This window comes from Sander lucioperca, chromosome 7 (assembly GCF_008315115.2).
Source record: "Sander lucioperca isolate FBNREF2018 chromosome 7, SLUC_FBN_1.2, whole genome shotgun sequence".
NCBI classification, from domain to species: domain Eukaryota; kingdom Metazoa; phylum Chordata; class Actinopteri; order Perciformes; family Percidae; genus Sander; species Sander lucioperca.
The window spans coordinates 4064934-4079332 of NC_050179.1; the positions used below are offsets into that span (position 1 = coordinate 4064934).

Consider the following 14399-nt stretch of genomic DNA (forward strand, 5'->3'; position numbering starts at 1 on the left):
TATCCAGCCTTCCTTCATTCCGTTTCCCTCTCGGAACAATGTCCTAGTTTCTCTCTCTGGAGAAACAACATTGAGACAAACTGCAAAGATTATCCGATCCTTTAATGAATAGTCGGGTGAATGTGTAACATTTGCAGGAGTAGTACAGTCAACACTTGAGCATGGCGGTACGCACAAAACCCTCAATCATTTTCAGTCTATAGAGGTAAAATAAATGTGTCCACCTTAGTTGAACTCATCACGTTTAAGGGTTTGTGTGAACATGAACGTGACCTAGTGACTAAGAAAGTAATATGTTTCATTTAAGTGTCAAGTGGCTTTGAAAGAAGATGTAAAAAAGACAAGATGATTAAAGCCGGGCGACCTCTAGCTCACCCAGTAACAGTGTGCGCCCCATGTAGGCTGAGTCCTTTGCAGCAGCCCGGGTTCGAGTCCGATCTGCTGCCCTTTGCTGCGTGTCATCCCCCATCTCTCTCCCACCGTTCCTGTCTATCCACTGTCACTATGAAATAAAGGGAAAAGCCACCCCCACCCCCCAAAAAAAAAAAAAAAAAAGAAAAGAAAAGAAAAGGTGATTAAAGCCTATTTGTAATCAAACAGTTAACCAAGGTTTCAGGGTTATTATGTGGCTATCTATGCTGTGTGACGTTACAGTAGCAAAAAAAAAAGAAAAACACAGGAGGTGAACAGCTGTGTACTGGGCATGACTGAAGCCTAAATTAAACATCAGACTGCTGAGTCAGCCAATACGTATCCAGCAAGGAAAAAAAGAAATTCCATGATTCAGTGAGGACTCACATATTGCTTTCCCCAGACGCCCTTGTGGTTGGGAATCCTTGTGGTAATGGCCGACTAATGGCACCTCCTCAGCATTCCTGTTAAGTAACGTGCCTTTTTCCTCCGAACAGTGCAGTCACTGGATTGTGATTAGACGAGATTTGCAAGATGTCCATATACGTACAAAGCAGCGAAAGGAAATCCATCATTCACTGTTTAAACATCCAGTGAATATGAGCGTTTGCACAGATGTGCTGTTATGATCAGAACTACACGGTGTGCAGTTATATATGTGTAAAATATCAGCTGGTGACAAAGACAGCGTTTAAATTCCACACATTTTAATCTGATCCACCTAAGGAAGAACATGTGATCTCTTCAGATTTATTAGATTAGATGTTTCTGACAACTTCCTGTTAACTGGAACTATTGAGAGGCAATCACAAGTCTATATGTTGCTGCCTGTGCTTGGAAGGTGAGAGAGGTTGTCAGGACTGTGTCCTTGTTGTGTATCTTTGGCCGATAGATGAGCTCTGCCTCACCCTGCAGTGTCTCAGGCTGAATGAGCTCTCCCGGCGTCACAGAGGCATGACTGGACTGCTTCAAAAGGCCTGGCTTTGTGCAACAACAACAAAGCAAGGGCCTCGCTTGTGTTTGGGTGCTGGGACAGCAGAGCGGGCGTGTTTGGACAGTGAGCGTCATGGAGTACTGAGTACTGTATGGCCTCTAAGAAATTACATCAAGGTCTAAATATGGTATAACTCAGACAGAAGAAGGAAGTGGAAGTACAACGTGGTAATTTGCGAGCAAAGTCTGCATCCAAGTTAAAAGATGACTGAATAGAGAAGTGCTTGTAGTAAGGGAAAACTATGAGACCAGAGGAAATCCTGTCAACAATGGTTGAACAAACTTGAGCGTGAGATAATGTGGATGAGAGCAAGCCTCTCGCTAACCCTGGTGTTCATTAACAAAGCCTATTCACACAGGGAAATATGTGTCTCTGTGTGTGGGAGACCAAAAAATAGACAGCGAGGGACTCCTGAGAGGCAAAACAGACTAAATGGGTCATTATTAGAGGATACAACCATCAAGTTCCTTTTATAAGTGGGGGAATTATTCATCATTGATCCTTATTATATCCTCCACAACACTACCTTCCTTAACAAGCCAATGAAGTCCTTTACAAATCCATTTGATTTCATTTGAAAGCCTTAGGACTGTTAATATATACATAGTTTAAAGCTTTGATGGTGCACTGGAGGATTGGGAAGGGATGGATGGAGGCTTAGGGAAAGTGGTGGGGTTGCAGACTGGGGGGCTGCACCACACCCCCCCACCCTGTGTTATTCTTTTTCAATCAAGAGCTTTCAGCCCCTCATTGGATATGTAGTAGAAACCCTTCAAACACTTTGGACCGGCCCATTCCTCGAGCAATGTATCTTAAGGACATCCAAATAGCAGCACAACAGAAGAGCACACTCACCCACTTTGGTCTCCATAGCAACTGCCTCCATCTCTCTGCCCCATGCTGTGTGTCCATGAGTCTGACCTACACACCAGCGTGAGCCCCCGCACTATCTTCAAGACCCCGCACACAGTTCATCAAAACCTCAGCAGGCACAAATCTGATTCCTTCTGCCTGGTGGCTCTCTTATCCAGCTGTTACACATAGCAAGATTGCTGGGCAGAGATTGGCGGGCGCCAGTAAATGTCAGACTGACGGGAAAGCCAAGGAAATGTCAGAATCTGTTTTGCTGCAATCGCAGTGCTGATATTTGGAAGGACATTGTTAAATTACTCTGCCTAACAGTCCCAGCAGTTGTCAAGCTGATAGCAAAATGTGATATAGCAGGGAGGTCTAATAAAGTAACATTATTTCACCATCCTGACAAACAGTACCAACCAAGGGCATATTACAACAGAAAAACGATGATAGTCTGAAGGATATTGAATACCAATGACACAAGGATGCTTTGTCCTAGCACAAACATCTCATTACACAAGGTTGTACGGTAGCACAAGACCATGAGACAACAAATTAACATTTCTAAGAAAACATACACGTGGTTATCACTAGGGCTGTGACACCAATGGCAGCTGACAGATGTTTTTCTTTGCTGTAAGCGTGGGCAGAAAAGCTGTTTACATATGTTTCAGCACCAGTTGTAACTGAAAGGGGAAATGTAGACTACTTTGAAAATTTGAGCCGACAATGTGGGCTGTGTTCAAACTTAGGATTTAAAGTGAACAACTAATTTAAAAAAGAAATGCTTAACAATAAAAATCAATGAAATAGATGAATTAAATCTCCTCAATTAGCATTGGCATGCTTAATCAAGCTACATGCCACATGGTGACAGTTCATGTTAGCTAGCACAATCTAGCTGAAGGTGTTTACAAGTTATAAACAGTTTTTTGTGTAAGGTTACTATCTCTGAAATATCATATCAAATATATTCACCCCAGTAACATAGCCTAATCAAGACTTACAGTAGTATTGGCAGTATGTGATGGGAGAAGGCACTGTGCATGCAGAGGATTGTAATTTTACCCTGAATTCCTATTTAATAGGATTCTGGCAAGTTATGCCGTCCATGCATGGAAGAGTGCTGCTGTTTCAATGAAATGGGCATATTTTCTAACGAAAACATGTCATAAGACCTGGTATTGCATTATATTGAAATAGTGCAAAGTTCCAAAATTCCAGACCTTATAAGTTCTCTTGAAAGTTGTCCGACCCTTTGCAACTCTGGTTATTACTAGCTCTGTGCACTGTATGGCTGTTTTCATGTCAGTTACTGTAGTTGCTGGGGTAACAGATCCTCCATCTAATCTACACCATAAACCCAGATTTAGTTGTAACTAAACTTTTTAGTGGTCACTACTTATTCTTTCATGTTTTGTTAATAACCATATTCATTACTAAATCACATTAGTTGTTTGTAATAATCAGCTTAAGTATGCAGTGCACAGATCATATTAAGCAGAGACAACTAACTCCGGATTTCCACTGGATGCGGAACGTCTGCGGACCGGCTCCGCTGCGGAACGGCTGCGTGCTCCGCCGTCGGTCCGGATTTGTTGCGGTACGGCTGCGGCCATGACTGACAGCTGTAGTCACGATAGTCACAATATCTCGCAAATTCACGTAAAATAGAACCACAAAACCAACAACAGTTTGTTTCCATCCAGAGGAGTAGAGGGGAAACAACTCTGTGCTGTGTTTTCAAGGTGTAGTGCAGGAAAATATGATCCGCCGTGAGCACGGTGTATTTTATTTTGAAAATTAACCGGATTTTTATTTTGTTTCTGTGCTCGACTTCCTGTCCCGCACTATCTGCCGTGTGCTGAATTCGCTGCGGAGCTCTCCGGCGTCCGGCAAAAATAGAAGCTCTGCGTATCTGCTCCGGATCCGCAGCCGTTACGCATCCAGTGGAAATTGCCAGTAAAGCCCGTGACACACCAACCAGACGGCTGACCATCGGCAGAAAAGGCAGTCGGACTGATCAGTCGGCTCCCCGAGGTCCAAAAAGTGCCTTGGAACACATGGAAGCGATGCCGTCTTGAGCGTACTTTTCAAAAAATGAAAACCGGAAATGACAACGCGTCACGTGGGTTTGGCTTCTCCAGCCGATAGTAATGGTGGCTTGTTCGAAATATGATCTCGTATTTTACGAAAATAGTTCACTGAAACGTGTTTCTGAAAACATTTTAAGCGAGAAATAGGCCATGCAGTTGCTGAATCTGTCTTCATTTCAGATCGACAAAGGTCAGTTTAAAAGATTTTCGTCAGATTTTGAGAGGCGTTTGTCACTCATCCCGCTCTATATTTATGGGTTAGCACTCCACCAATCAGATTGGTCCGCCTGCCCGCCCTCCGACCCAGCAAGTCAGGTTGGCCCAAATTAAAGCCGACAGCTCCTCCGAGGGACGACGGCATGGAACACACCGAACAGACTTGAGTCACTGAAGTCGCCAGACTGTCCGACGGCTGATTATCGGGTTGGTGTCTCAGGGCCATAAGGATGTTAAGTTTCTGTATGGAAGGGGTGGGGTCATTTGAACTGTTCGGCGCTGAAGCGATGCAAAGGCTCATGGGAAAAACATATATATTCTGAACGGTTTCTGTCCAAGTTAAAGTGTGTTTTAATAATGTTCTGTTAATGTTTTGGGTGTGCATTTATGTTATCTGGGTTTTAATTTTGTATGGTTGATTTAGTGTTCATGTTTATTTAGATTTGTTGTTGCACCATGACCGAGACCCGGGTGGGGACTGATGGGGTCTGGGCAGTGAGAGTCATACACTAGTGATGGGACATCTGACTCTATTACGCAACTCTGTTCAACTGAACGGTCGTAGGTTGGCCTACCGAGTTAATAGATTCGGTCACCGGTTGCCGGCTTGCTGAGAACCTAGACACCCGTTTGATTACATAGACTCATGCGTTAGGCATGGCTACGGTTTTGTCTCCTCATGGCAGCCTACCTACTATGTAAACAAACATTTAACTACCAAGATAATATGACGTGTATTTGTATGTGATGTACTTCCCCATCGATAATGTGTGAATTGCCATGAACACAATCACCTAAGATGGCCCAGAAACAAGGCTTGGTTAATAACTCAAACTTGCCGAGAACCAAGACACCGCTTGATTACATTAGACTCGAGCGGCCGGTTGCACGGTTACATTCGGTCTCGTTCAGGCCATTTCCTGATTGATTCTACCACCACTCCAGTGGAGGCGCTGATAAGCTAGATTACTACACACACAGTAGCAGTCTAGCAGAAGAATACCAGCTACACACAACGGCACGAATGCATGGATGTATTAAGAGAACAGGAGTGAGTCGGTTCATTGACGTATGGCACTCGATTCTCCCGGTTCAGTGACACGAGTCAGGTTAATTAACCGGCTCTTCGGTCAGTTCGTCAACACTATCATACACACAGATTGGAAACAAGTAACTCTGTCTTCAGAGAGAAACTGTCAATGCTTGACAACACATTGGAGGGTGAAGATGTTGTATGTGTATTGTTTACAGTCTTGGGACAAATGTGTCAAATACGTCTTTCCTAAAACCATGCTGACATAAAGGAAATAACAATATTCATATAAGGATTTTTTTTCTTTAGTATTGATAAGTAGCCTAATGTTTTATATTTGTAATGTTTCTTTGCATGTTTAAAGCTATAGTGAGAAGTAATGGCGCAGTTGCTAGTAGCCAAGGAGGACACGAAGGACTCTTCAATCAATTTTTTGTGCGCAAAAGTTGCCGGACGACACCAGTTTCTGAACATAGCCATAATGACAAATACAGAGAAAGTTTTTCGGAGCTGATAGTCTTAATTAACTTTGTAGCAACTCATTTGGCAATGGCTTGAATGTAACGGACATTCATTATTATAAAAAAGTTGTTGCTCACACATGCTCATTTTAGACAACATGAATCCAGAAGGAAAAAAAAAACATTTTTACTAATGATTTTTAGTAATGACTACTAATGCATCAACTTACCGTCCTGCGTTAATACAACTTGACCTGTTAAGTTTCACCTTGTGTAAAAACTTTCCACACAAATTTCTAGTAAAGTCAACTAATTCGGCATAACAGTGTAAGAGTGTTAATAATGCCCAAAACACACATTTGTGTTCGAGTCCTGCTATTTTACCATGTTTTTTTTCTTTCATGATGGCAGCTCACACATTGGTTTGGCCTTCCTAGGCAGTGGTTTCAATTTCTGCATTTGACCTTCTCTCACATTGATCTTAGAAGCTACTGTATCTCTTATCAGCAGCTGGTGAAGATGTGCACACATATAAATACTTGCAGGTTGGATTATGTGCACGACTCACCAAGTATTAATACATTTATTTTATACAATAAGGAGGAGATAACTGGAAGAAAGGGGTTATCTGGCTGAGACTGAAAGGACATAATGAAGGAAGAGTCTCTAATTTACAAAACTGATTGATTTGCAAAGATTAAAAAGCAAGTATACTGTAAGTTTAAAAGAAATCGGTACTGTTTGACAAGCTTCCGCCAGATCAGTTGTTGAGCCACAGTAGAGATTCCGGTATCGGCTGAAACTGCACATCCAGTCGAACAAGTAGGTGTCAACCGCATTAAGCTAGCATGTTGGGAAGTGGTCATAACATGCCTTCAAAGTCAGCGGAGCTGTTTAAAACGTAAATGGGCAAGATTGTTTTCAAACGGGTCCATTAAACTCTCACTTTAAGATATTTAATTTAATTGATTTTATCTGGCTTCAGTGAGAGTAATTTACAGCCAGATCTGACACGTAAGTTAGGTTGAGAGTTCTGCATGAAGTGACAATAATAAAGATTGAAATAGTTAAGATATGTAAATATTATTATCACCTTTTTTCCTTCCCTGTTTCTGCATACTGTGGTAGCCTACTTAGAAGTTTTGGCATTGTCAAAATTGGATGTGACTAAATACTGATCCTAAGATGTGTGATTATATGACCTCATATTAACCATTTTCAATGTGTCGACAGCATTATATAGTTACTATTTGAACTTGACAATACTGTTTAAAATAATCTATTGTGAGCTAAGCAGTTCTGGTCTAGGAATTTTCAAGCACTTAGATGGGCTGGGTTTTGCGGTTAAAACAATCTTTATCTATTCAGCCCAAACAAATCTGAATTTATTGTTTATACCTCATTATCTTTAAATTTGATGCTGTGACTTTTAGTTTTTTTTCCACTCATTTAATATTTGCAAAATACCATTTAATTTGTAATACCACCTCATCTTTGTAGTAATGGCCCTGTAGCTCTGCATTAAAGTAAATTTTCTCAGAATTGTTGGTGTCTTTCTATTTACATAATTCAGTGTTTCCCCTACCATGATGGTCCAAAATGATATTAACATGCACAGTTAGTACAGTAGAATAACGTTTAAAAAATATTCCATTAAAAGGGTGCCAGGCACCCCTAAAGCTCGGATCCTAGAATCGCCCCTGGTTGTACGGGGATTGTGATTGAAGCTTAAAAATGTTAAAGAGCACTGTTTTTCATCCTCTCCTCACTTTTCATTTGAGTGTAGCTTCCATCACCGTGGTAACTAGCACTGTGGAAGGTGTATGTGTGTGTCTGCAAACGGCTAGAACAGAGGGTGTACTGTAGAAAACAGCTGGGCTGTGCCAATTGCCTCTTCCCGCCCCTATGTACCCTGCCTGTATGTGTCCCTCCTCAATGCAGAATTTACTATTTTTATCTGATTCCACAGCAACCACTGGACAAAATGTCCTTGGTCTACAGTCATTAAAAAGTGGTACAGTATTACAGTACTAAAAGTTGCAGTAAAAGCAGAACAGTAAAGGAAAATGCAGCTCCTGGAGTTACTATCAGACAGCAATTCTCACTACAGCCCTGGCTGTAACAGCATCCAATATGAATGCAGTTCCTGTACCTCTTTTCTTCCATTACTTACCAGCATAATCTCACTTTAGGTCATTTATATTCTGCATTTAAAATGTAGAAAAAACATCTTGTAAATCAGCAGCTCATAAAGGCCATTAATTCAAAAGGGGTCTTTAAGAGCAAGGTCTTTGCCTTGTCAAACTGCATTGACTGCACCCATTCTCATTGTAGCAGTGTGTGATGTGTAAAATGGAAATCTAAGCTGGGGACGTGAGGAAGTCTAAAATCACAACTTTCCCCATTTCAGCAGCTTCTTTCTTACCAATACTAAACCCTGTTCATGCATATGTAGGATAAGCTCTGCACGTCTGGTGCTGATACATAAACAGCTGTTCTGCCCACGCTTACAGCAAAGATAAACATCTGCAAGCAGAGACTGACGTGTATACTAAGCCCAGCAAATTATCCTAATTGGCTTCTATGGAATACTTATGTAATCTCTTTAGATTCTTTCCTGGTAGCTGTGTGCATGAGGGTGGGGAGAAACATGTTTTAATGAAGCGCACAGACATTTCAAGGTTGAACAATGTGTTTTATTGGCATCTACGGAAACCAAGTGCTTGGACTTATTTTATATACACATGGACTTGGAAGATTAGTTTTCAGGGATGTCACATCTGCTTTAAATAAGTTTAATGTGTTAACACAAAGAATTTTGCAACAGGAAATGGTTCATGCGGGTTTACCCTGATCGGAACCTGCATTGACACCGCTGCTAAGCGATAAATATATTCTTTTTTTTTGTTTTTGCAGTACTACTTGCATGTCTATTTATAGTGACACTGAGTAGACGCACTGGGACTGAAACGAGCTTGAAGTAAGTAAAGTCGAGTAACCACTTTAAATATATATATATATATATATATATATATATATACACAGACACACACACACACACAACCTCTTTACTGTCTTAATATTTGGCACCACTGCTAGAATCCTCTACCACTCCAGCAGAAGCCCAGTTTAACTCCTCCATCACAAAGCCTGGTGATTTTCTATTAGAAGCAAGCACCAATCACAAGTTTATACTACACAAGCCTACTTTGTAATCCTTAATCCAAGCACGAACAAAGAAAGACTTCAGGAGCTCTCTGCTTGTGAAAGCACGAGACAGGCTTTGTCATGCAGGTGTTTGTCCTTCCAATCCCTTTCATTCAGCTATATCTCACTTTGTTTGATCAGGCTAGGGCCATGCGTTGCGGTTTTTCTAGGTTGCCGCGGAATTTATCTAGAAATCGTGAGGCTAATTCGTCATCCACTAGTCGTCCGTCACTGGACAGTGTAACTGTCATCAGTTGATGGGTGCGCAGGGTCTGGTCATCCTCGCACAGTCGCAGCTCGGACCTGGAGGTCCCGATGGCAAGGATACACGCCTGAGGAGGGTTGATCACAGCGCTGAAGCCACTGATACCGAACATCCCCAGGTTAGATATACTGCCAGTGAGAGGTAAGGAGAAGGGAGGGAGGAAAGGGATAGGAAGAGAGAAGAGACAGTACACATATCGCATCATTAGTCAAGCTCAGCAGGGGACAAAATGCATAAAAATCAACTAAGCGGGCATAATGGTGGCTCTAAAACTAGCTCCTTAATGCAAAAAAAGAACATTACCTCTTAGAGTGAGTAAATAAAAAATGAGAGGACAAATTAAGTATGTAAACATGATTGGCTGTGAACATATATTTTATATATATTTTACAAAATAGAACACTGATCTGTAAAGATTAATACAGCAGCACCGGCCTCCAAATCCCTCCTTTAATGTTGTGTATGGTGAGCAAGACTGACCCAAGGGAAGTTTGCTGTTTGCCTTAATGAGAATCCTAGCTCAGGGGGATAGAAAAACGAATAGAGGAAGGGTGTACACATATATCCTCAGGAGGACAAAGAGGGCTGCATCTCCATTGGAATTCATCGCTCCTGCCTGACACAGAAACCCCATTTATGTCTAAATGACACCATTAATTCTAATGAGTTGAAAAGCCTCCCTTCCTCTTTTCTGCAATTGATGGCACAGTAACTGATGGTACTTGTCGCCCAAGTCCACATTCAGTTCAGGCCTGCCTGAAATGTAGAATATGCATAATATATTGACTCTCTGTGAAACCGGATTTAAGTCATCATAGCGGAAATTTATGATGGCTATCTTACTGTTGAGCTACAAAGGAAATTGTGAGACAGAATTAGGTGTTGGCGTAAAGTCAGTTTATTGAATTGAAAAAAATGACAGAGTTATACTAAATATTGAAAAGGAAAGACTGGAAAATAACCATAGGTTTTATAATGTTGTGATTTTCCATATGCCTCTTCTTTACCCAAGAGATGCGTGTCTTAGTTTACCTGAATGAGCCTCCCTGGTACTCCTCAGGTAGAAGTTTCCCATCTCGAGCTTTCTGGGCCAGTGCCTATGGAAACATTACATGTCACTCAAACTCTTAAGCTAGTGTCAGAGAAGAAGAGATCCAAGCGGATTCTTCGACAAAATGCATGATACGTCATTGGAAATACACGTGAGATGTCACCAGAGCTCCCGATTTGTCCATGTGAATAAAGACATAAGCACATGCACACAGTATTGACTAAATGCTGTTCAATACCACACTCTGAAATTATCAGGGAAGCGCTGTCATTTTATAATTTGCTTTACAGTATTTCAATAATACAACCAAGTAGTAAAATAGTGCAAACGGTGTTTTAGATAAAAAAAAATATAACTGGAATATGCTTTACTAAGACTAAGAGTTTAGAGCCATGCTAGCAGCTCTTAGGCACATCAGTGCAATGAGCTAAATGCTAATGTCAGCATGCTAAAATTCTCAAAATGACAAAGCTAGCATGCTAATGTTAAGCATGTGTAATGTTTAACATGTTCACTATCTTACTTTAGCATGTTTTCATGCCAACATTTGCTAATTTACACTAACACAAAGCTGAGGTTGATGGGAATATTATTAGTTTTGCAGAAATTTGGTCATATGTTATAGTATTGGACAAAATGACATTTTGACATGATGATGGTAGTAGATGTCCGGGATTCACCTAAGTAATTACAATTCATCCTGAAACGTGCGGTATACTAGCTGCAGGCGACCTGTCGAGCACCAGTGTGACATCATGGGAGCGCCATAACTGTTTATACTCCCGCGTGGTGGTTGCGACACTAGTTGCAGTCTTCTCCTGAACAGAGGTGGCAATAATGAGGAAAGGCTACTGACTTTGCTATTTCTACGGACTAGAACAAGAAAAAGGTAAACAACGGCAGAACTGGCAGCAGCATTGACGTCAATGCTTCGATTTGATTCAATGACCTACTTCGTCGGATAGAGCCTTTCATTCATCATAAAAGAACTCATCTTAACCCAGTAAGTTTACAAGAGAGACTTGCAGTCACTCTGAGAATACTGGCATCTGATTGTCTGCGAGCTCATCCATACTTCCTGTTTCTGCTTTGTCGCACGCCGCTGAAAAAAATAGAGTGGAGCGCACCCTCTGGACATGTACTCAAAATCCTGGCGCACCAGCGAGATAAAAGTCATTTTGACGTCACATTGGCGAGCGCAAGCTCGGATGCGGTGACTGTAAAATGGCCTTTAGGGGGGCATGACAGTCTGCACCAAATCTCAAGGCAATCCATTCAATAGTCAGACATTTAATAGATGACGTTTACTTAAAACCACTAATGTCAACTCATGGTGGCGATAGAGGTAAGTCAGCAGATCACCAAAGTCAGTAGGATTCATCCTCTTGGTACCGTGAATGTCTCTACAAACTTGTGTGCCCATCTATCAAGTACATGTCGAGGTATTTCTCAGGATAAGTGGAAAGTTTAAGTTTGAGTGGGAAAGTCAGGGCATCACCAAATTCATTAGAAATGTATCCTCTGGCGATCTAGGAATAACTGCACAGTATATTATGGCTATCCATCTAGCTTAATAGATGTTGAGATATTTCAATCCGGCCCAAAGTGGTGGACCAACTGAGTGACAGACCATCCGACAATGCCAACCCTAGAGCTGTGCCGCTAGTGTAGCTAAAAAGCTGTAAAGGCCAGACACTATTAGATACTCAAATGATATTCTATAAGCAATCTTGTACTGACAGTAGACCAAGCCTCCTCTATCCTAACTAACTATTCACCTAGCCACAACAGACAAACACACTTCTTATCCAGAGCAATCCTCCCAAAGTGTTGCAAGCCTTTAAGTCACAGTTTTATACCATTCAGATCTTTTAGTGAAAGGCCACAGGGGTCAACTTTCAAATATCATGTACAAGAAAATGATTATATGTCCAACAGCAAGCATTGAGAGAAATGGAAACTATCAGACAGTGCATTGCTAAAATGAAGAAAGGTAATTGACAACTCCCAGGGGGAAGATGGGACATCTGACACAGAAAACTGAAGAACCAGGTTCTGTGATTTGATGTTCTATCAGAGCATGCATGAGAGTAGCTGTGTTTTGATTTAATTGTCAAGCAAATTTTAATCGAACTTTTGAATAGTAGCCAAAAAATGCAAATTAGGGGCCTTTCCATCAACTGGTTAGGAATTTGGTTAGTTGTTCTTATGTCCGTGAGAATTGGCCGTGTCCGGAGACGTACACACATTATGGAAATATCCGGGAATACACCAACAGTGGAAACAGCTGTTCAGTCCTGCGAGTTCGCTATGTCAGAGCCTATTCTGTTAAGGCGTTTCCATATTCCATTTAGTGCATCTATTTTTTTTTGTTGACAAAGGCAAAAATCATTGCATTTTTTTTGCACAACTGAAGTTTTATCAAATTCAGTTCAGTTTGGCTTCTCTAATGCGATTTAAAATGTGCATAAAAATACATGAATGGAAAAACGACTATTGACAACCTTGGAGAAAACACAACGTGTCGGTCAATGAAGAACAAAATATGTTGATGGTATTGTCTCTGGTGTAGTAGTGGAATAGAATGTGTGCATGCATGTAATCAACTAGATTTTCACCAAGAAGTATTCCTGTGACTCTCTTAAAAAGGTCCCATGGCATGAAAATTTCACTTTGAGGTTTTTTAACATTAATATGAGTTCCCCCAGCCTGCCTATGGTCCCCCAGTGGCTAGAAATGGCGATAGGTGTAAACCAAGCCCTGGGTATCCTGCTCCGCCTTTGAGAAAATGAAAGCTCAGATGGGCTGATCTGGAATCTTCCCTATATGATGTCATAAGGAGGAAGATTACCTCCCCTTTCTCTGCTTTGACCACCCAGAGAATTTGGCCCGCCCATGAGAAAGAGAGAGACATCATGGCTTGCAAACGAGCAAAGCATGGCAGTTGGTCAAGGCCACACCCCCACCCTCCACCTTGCCCCCCCTCTCTCCTCCTCAATAGCATTTAAAGCTACAGACACAGAAATGGTCCATCCTCAATAAAGCTCATTGTGGGACTGGCTCTAGTGGCTGTAATTCTGCACCATGGCTGAATTTTGGGAAAGAGACTTCAGATACAGTATTAGGGGACCACTAAGGCCTATATAAAAGCATCCAAAAAGCAGCATGTCATAGGACCTGTAACATACACAGTTGTACCACAGATCAAGTATGCACTTGTAAATCTGTTTAATATACAGGCTTCATTATACTTCAGATAGACCCTGCTAGAATAACGAGGCTACTGTTGAAAAGCAATCATTGAACATCTCTTTTTAAAAGCTTTTTCTCTCAGTTGAGACTGCTGGATGGCCACCGTGTCTGTATTCAACATGAACTGTATTGAAATGGAAATGTACTTAAAGGTTAATGCGAGAAAACAACCAACACAGAAAGTTGAGAATGACTCACAGGATTGTGAGACAAAGTGGGATAGGGCACATTTGAGATAAGAGCTCTTAGTGCAAAAACAGTCTGATGTCCAACTCCATTACATCAATAGCAAGCAGTGACCTATCTTTGCTTCATTCAAACCACATGTTAATTACAATGTGAGACCAATAACAACTGACAAATGTAGATTTAACTCCAGGCAGCGGCATAACTAAACTGAATAGCAGTGGGTGGCGAGGCTCATTTTTGAAGGCTTAAGTGGACTGAAATGTCCGCAGTGTTAGTGCCCATGCTTTCATGCAGCTGTTGTACTGTATGTGTATGTGCACTAGCGAAATAACAATCTCCTGCAGTGATTTGATTGCTAAGCATCAACAG

The 14399-nt window shown here is 41.4% G+C and overlaps 1 protein-coding gene across 1 annotated transcript in view; it reads right to left on the reverse strand.

Moving 5' to 3' along the window:
* Nucleotides 1-9124: 9124 nt before the first annotated feature.
* Nucleotides 9125-14399, reverse strand: part of pdhx (pyruvate dehydrogenase complex component X) — a 33876-nt gene continuing 28601 nt past the window's right edge. The window contains exons 10-11 of the mRNA XM_031283245.2: nt 10571-10635; nt 9125-9666 (exon numbers count right to left, since the gene is read on the reverse strand). Coding sequence (XP_031139105.1) covers nt 9411-9666; nt 10571-10635 — 321 coding nt within the window. The 3' untranslated portion in view covers nt 9125-9410. The remainder of the gene's footprint in view (nt 9667-10570; nt 10636-14399) is intronic.